General features: G+C 39.8%; 1 protein-coding gene across 1 annotated transcript in view; it reads right to left on the minus strand.

Annotated features, from left to right (window-relative positions):
• The window catches only part of commd7 (COMM domain containing 7), an 8,324-nt gene extending 3,066 nt beyond the window's left edge, over positions 1-5,258 (minus strand). The window contains exons 1-7 of the mRNA XM_068587144.1: positions 5,128-5,258; positions 4,272-4,325; positions 4,068-4,170; positions 2,151-2,207; positions 1,921-1,958; positions 1,738-1,828; positions 141-190 (exon numbers count right to left, since the gene is read on the minus strand). Of these exons, the coding sequence (XP_068443245.1) occupies positions 141-190; positions 1,738-1,828; positions 1,921-1,958; positions 2,151-2,207; positions 4,068-4,170; positions 4,272-4,325; positions 5,128-5,208 (474 nt within the window). The 5' untranslated portion in view covers positions 5,209-5,258. The remainder of the gene's footprint in view (positions 1-140; positions 191-1,737; positions 1,829-1,920; positions 1,959-2,150; positions 2,208-4,067; positions 4,171-4,271; positions 4,326-5,127) is intronic.
• Between the last annotated feature and the right edge of the window lie 1,213 nt (positions 5,259-6,471).

A 6,471-nucleotide genomic window follows, 5' to 3' on the forward strand; every position in this document is an offset into this window, starting at 1 on the left:
TGTGTGTGTGTGTGTGTGTGTGTGTGTGTGTGTGTGTGTGCGTGCGTGCGTGCGTGCGTGCGTGCGTGAGTGTGTGTGTGTGTGTGTGTGTGTGTGTGCGTGCGTGTGTGTGTGTGTGTGTGTGTGTAGAGCATTCATACCTGCAGAAAGATGTTGCCCACTTTCTGTACTTCACTGGTGCCGACGGTCACTGTGAGGATCAGAAAACAGAATGAAACTCAGATCAGTTGATTAACTTCAATCACATACAAAATACATTATAAATTAATGATTTTAAAACATTTTTTTAAATGTGCTTGACATGCATGAAAACAAGACTACAGGCTCCTGGATTGATATTTATATAAATATAAAAAAGAATAAATATACAGATGATGTATAACTGAATACAGCTTAATGACGACGTATATTTAAAATGTCAATAAATGTTTTTTTTAATATAGTATCGTTACTTTTGGTCAAGGCTTCTTGTTATATGTTCTTTCCCAATTCTCTCCAATACTTTCATGTAATTTCACAACTGTTGGGAGTCAAATGTAGTTAATATTGAGTCAGACTTTGTGTAACATGAACTCTGACTAACACACAGATAGAGAGCATTGACTTTGTAGCTCTGCAGAAGTATTTTAGCACATGTTCTGGGTTTTAATGTACAGCAGAGCTCTGATAGAGCCGACCAGCTCAGCAGCAAACAGCTGGAGACTTTAACCACGCAGGAAAGAGGAGCGTGAAGCAACTAAAGCTGTTCTCAAAAGGCCAAACATGATGATAAATCAACTCCAAAGGGAAGATTGTGTTGCTGAAATGTGTCAACTCATAAACACAACTTGTGAACACATTAGCCTCAACAACTTTAAGGTGTGCTAACATGTCAGCCGGGTTAAGTTCATCTTCCCTGAAGGCCTCACGTTGTCTTATGCAGCCTGAAAACTCACTTCTACGCTGTAAAGGATTCCTCTTTCATTTGGAAACACTCCTGTTCATTCCATTTTTGCTTTACTTTTATTTCTTGGATGCATTACTTTGGATGGTTTCTTAAACATTTAAACTGTGTGTCAATGCTTTTTGAATGAACAACTATCATCCAAAAAACACAAGTCAGCTAATGGATTGTGTAGCGAGGCCACAAACAAATGAGCATGAACTCAAAGGTCCTGGACTCTGTAAATACATTCAGCATTAAACCAGACGGTGTGTTTGAGTAGCAGCCCTTGAGCAAAGCAGGGCACACGTCAGACTCCCCAAAGTCTCTGCAGATAACCGACTGTTTCCAGCCGGTTCATTGTTGACATGCAGACACACAGTCGGTTCTCCTGGCTGAAGGTTTAGCATGTCAATGACAGCACAGTCAGGTAAACAGACGGGCGAAGCATGAACTCGCTGTCCACTCCCCTCTTAACCTGCAGCGCTGTGTCTGTTAGCAGCAGCGCAACAATAGCTCAACATGATGCTAATGACTCAGCGTGTTAGCATCACTATGACCTGAGAGTCTTAAGAAGTCAAAAGGTTGTGTTGCATAAACAATGATGCCTGATAGAGACCCATCAGCTGGACACATCTCACATGTTTAATTGAACCAGCACACAAAATGAGAAGGCATAAGCTATGCTAATAGCTGTTAGCCTAGAGCCTCTGTGTTCGTGAATATCTGCTGGAAGTGTGAGAGGAAAGACCTAAAGCGTGCTCAGAAATAGACTTCATTTCGTTGAGAGCTGAACTTGATGGGATGGGTTTTACCTCCAAACTTCCACTCCATGTCAACCAGCTGGTTGACCATCAGCGTCTGTCCCACCGCCAGTCTGGACAGCGCCGCGTAGCGCTCGCCCCACTGCAACACAACAAGACTCCTGCGCTCATGACATCATACCTGGTTAGGGTTAGATTCATTTGAGTCTCTACGATTTAAAGTTTGAACGTTACCTGCTGTGCAAAGTCAGCCGCCTTGTCTTCGCTTAGTCCTGAGGAATCAACAGATGAAGCAGATTTAGTTTCCCGTGTCAAATGATCCCAAAGAGGAGAAGAAACGCTGTGAGAGCTCGTGAGCTTCCATCTGCACGACATGCCGTCATAAAGGACAGGACTGAGCGACTTGACTCCTGTTCAAGATGCTGCCTCTTTACGACTCTGTGATAAAGGATTTGGACGCGTACCTAACGTCACGAGGTCCTCTTTCATCTGCTCAGCCGTCAGGCTTTTCTTCAAGCCGCCTGAGGAGAGAACAGACGCAGCGTCAACCAGAGAGAAACGTCCTGAGCAGCTGAACGTTTGTTAGCATCAAGGTACAATTCTAAACTGCTGCAGTCAAGTCTCTATTGTCTTGAACAGAGATGATGTCATAGAAGGCTGGGTTGCACAATTAATGACTTACTGACAGAAGAGGAAAATCTCCGTTTATTCGACTACGTACAGTACAAAGTGGTAGATTGTGGATTATTCCATGTATTGTCAAGACTTCTACTGATTACTGGACTTCGACTCCAGTTTGAGAAAAGAAACTTTCCACTGATCTGAAACATCATTTAAAGATTTTGACATCAGACACAATTAATGATCCCCGAGATTGAACTAACCGATTATTAAAAATGAGATGCAGAGACCAGCAAGTGATAGAAAACTATGGAAGTCCAAAAACTTTAAAAAAAAAACTTTAAAAAAAGTCCTATTTTTTTTTGGTCATAATTATGATTTTTTTTTTTTGTCATGACTTTTTTTTGTCATTTATTTTTTTGTCGACTTTTATTTAGTCATGACTTTGAAAAAAAATTGTCATAATTTTTTGGGGGTCATAATTATGATTTATTATTATTATTTTCCATAGAACACAGACCTGTTGCAGTAAAATAATAATTTGGCCTTTTAGGACATACGTTGATCTGCTTTCTTGCACAGATTGATACCACTCTCATATTTACAAGCTAAATGTAAAACTACAGCCAGCAGGTGATTAGCTTAGTTTGAGGACTGGAATCAGGGAAACAGGTAGCAAACAGGTAGCAAACAGGTAGCAAACAGGTAGCAAACAGGTAGCATAGCTACGACAACAGATACAAACCAAAGCTTTGTACAGGTTGTATTGCATCACACCACAAGCAAATGCTTTTTAAGGGTTTATGTGTTGAAACTTGCCGTAGATGCATTTTGGTTTATACAGATTAAATGAGATATAAGTTCCACTTAGTGAGCTTTAAAGTATGTCTCGGCTGGATGCTTAGGAGATAGTTTGCACTTCCTGAAGTAGGTTGAGTGAGGTAATTATCCCTAATCCCTGTATTACCTACCAGACTCTTTTGACTATAACATTAGTAGCTGCTACATCGGTGCCTTGATGGGTTAGTTTGTGTCATTATGGGGAATCCAAACTAACCCTTTAAAACACGATAGTCCCATAATAACACTAACTAACCCTTCAAGCCGTGGTAAATAAGCAACTCCCGTGTTGTGCAAGGTCAAATACATCTTGTGACTTTAAAGAGAGTTAGATAAGGAATGCTGTAAAGTGCTGTTTGACATAATGACTGAAGGGTAAATGACCTGAACTTGTACAAAACTATTCTAGTTTTCCGACGACTCGACGCACTTTAACACTACATGTCATGTTCACACACAGCTGACAGGAGCGACCATGCGAGCTGCCACCTGCGCATCAGGACTCTAACGTTCATACCCGTTCACACACGAGCAACTCAGGGTTAACTGTCACATGAACACATGATGGGTGTTGTTGTCTCCATTCATCCAGAGATGGACGGCTCGTAGCAGAGAAACCAGCTCAGGGATCCCACTAAGTCGGTGTAATAGTGAGTTGTATTTGTATGCGTTTATAAATGTCTTCATGCCGGTTGTATCATTTTATTACGTCATATTTATTGTCCACACCATGAAAATATTGTCTTACACAAACCAGTCTTTGGCTGAAACAAGGTTGAAGCCGATGTCCTGGGTAATGTAGGTTATCAACAACAACAGTAGGAATATGGCAGAAAACAAATGTGCCTCCATTTAATCTCAGTGTGACGCCTGTGAATAACTGGATGTATTATGTTTGTATGGATGAGTGTGTTTCCTACCTTGTGGCACCAGGAGGACGCTCTTCATCAGGTTCTTCAGAGGACCGGCGCTCATCCCATGTTCCCCTGCAAACTCACCGAGCTGCTGCATGAACCTCTCCGTCTACACACACGCACACACAAACACACAATGTTTTTCCTGGGTTCAGTTACTGTGGTTAATCACTGCGAGGTCCCATTAACATGTGAATTGTGCGTGCTCACCTCTTTAGGCTCCAGCAGGAACTGGAATAATATTTCAATCAGACGAAGAAATTGCTGCATAAAATAAAAACATAAAATTCTTTGTTAATGTCTAAATATGTGTTTAGTTTGTTGGAGAAAATACACTTTGATCAGCTATTTAGAAGAAAACATGTAAAGTTTATTCTCGCTATGGGATAGACAGAATATCCCCAAAATGGTCTTGAAATACAAATTAAAATCTGCACACAAGCATAGACTCTATAGGTGTGTGCAGATTTTATTCTGTATTTTAAGACTTTTTTTTTTTGGTAACAAGTCAACAAACAAATGTTTGTGCATAAAGAAACTGTTGAAAATGCAGTCTTCACCTTCACCAGGTGCAACATACAAGTGAAAAACATTCATTACACTTTATGATCCAGAAATAAAATGCATAAAATGCCCTCCTGCATCATAAATACTTTAACTTCTGGGGCTTTAAGTAGCCTTACATTTAGATGCTAATGCTGTTGTACTTTTACTTGTAATGCAGGACTTTAGCTCGTAACGGAGTATTTTCACACCGTGGTATTACTATTCTAACTCAAGTAAATGACCTGAATACTTCCTCACTGACAGTTTGTTGTCACATGATTCACAAGAGCTGTCAACCCGGTGTGCTCACTGGCAAATCCTGCAAATTAACAACCATGCATCCTTTTATTCATCTTTAAAGCCTCAAAACGAAAGATGTCTGAAAGCTATTCACACATACGGTCTAATGTGAATGCAACTTAAGAAACGAGCTGTGTTTAGAAACCCAGTTAGCTAACATGACGGTAACTAAACGGGTTCTCTTTCGTTTATCCCGTTGATTTAAAACCGTTGTGTTCACCTGCTCGCTGAGTTTGTTCAGGTTCTGGAAGTCCGAGCTGACAGAATCCGGTAAAACATCTTTAGTGAAGTGAAGCTGCATCTTGTTTTCCTGTAAGACCGTCACAGCGCCGCTCGGCTCCTCCGCTCCACTTCCGGGTTTATTCGCGCGCATGCGCGGCAAAGTGCTCTGTAATAACTAATACATCCTTACGATACATTAGATACATGAAATATAATATTAATATGTATTAAATACAATAGAACATATTTTATTTATATAATATATTTTAGAATATAATATATTTATTACAGAATATATGTTATTTATCATAAAAATGTGGTATAAAGGGAAATAAATCAATTAAAACGACATGTATAAGAATATTGGATCATGTTTATTTCAGTACTTTCAGTAAAATTACATAAATAGAAAAAACTACTTTCCACCACTTCCTTTAACAGACAAAGTGGTCAAACGTAATTACTGAAAGTACATTACTTGAGCACAATTTTCAGGAAATTTTACTCATTTAACCGTATTTTTTATTCTGTAATATTGTATTATTGTAATTTTACATTTGTCTGACAGCTTTAGTACCTTTGCAGATTATGATCAATAATACAAAATATAAAAAAAACACAAATACATTATCATATATTATTTGTTGTATACATTATTCTGAAATGGGCCATTTTGCATAATAAGCACTTTTAGTTTTTTGTTTTTAAAAAAAAAAAAACATTTGTACTTTACTAGGATTTTTAAGCAGTATTTTAAGTAAAATATTTGAGTACTTCTCCCACTGATTACTCACCGTCTTTGGTAAATGTGTAAAGAACAAAGTGCTGCGTGTAGTTTCTGTGCAGCAGCAGCGAGTTTCGCTTCAGCATATTTACATAAAAACTTTCCCATAAGAGAGTTGTTTAAAAAAAAAAAAAAAAAAGTTCCTGTTAACAAATTTAACCTGCGGGGACAGAAAATGGGAGTCGACATTCTCACCTGGAGAATCTCTCAGCGGCCAATCTGATGTCTCCTCGAGACTTTAATGACGTGAACCGACACACAGCGAGTCAGTGAGGTGGGACACACGCAGAGAGCACGTGGGAGGGGGGGAGAGAGAGAGAGAGAGAGAGAGAGAGAGAGAGAGAGAGAGAGAGAGAGAGAGAGAGAGAGAGAGAGAGAGAGAGAGAGAGAGAGAGGCATGCTTCAACAGAGTGAGCAGCTCGTGCATGAGGGCTGACCGTCTCCTGTCTTGCAGCAAGTTCAAGGTTTTACATTTTAAACGCACTTTTGGGCTCAGTTGAGTCCGCAGACAGCAGCTCGTCCTCCGCTCATCTCCCGGCCCAGAAGCGTGGATGGTTA

The sequence above is a fragment of the Clinocottus analis genome, unplaced genomic scaffold, assembly GCF_023055335.1.
Source record: "Clinocottus analis isolate CAN_PGR_092001 unplaced genomic scaffold, fCliAna1.0.p SCAF_200, whole genome shotgun sequence".
Lineage (NCBI taxonomy): Eukaryota > Metazoa > Chordata > Actinopteri > Perciformes > Cottidae > Clinocottus > Clinocottus analis.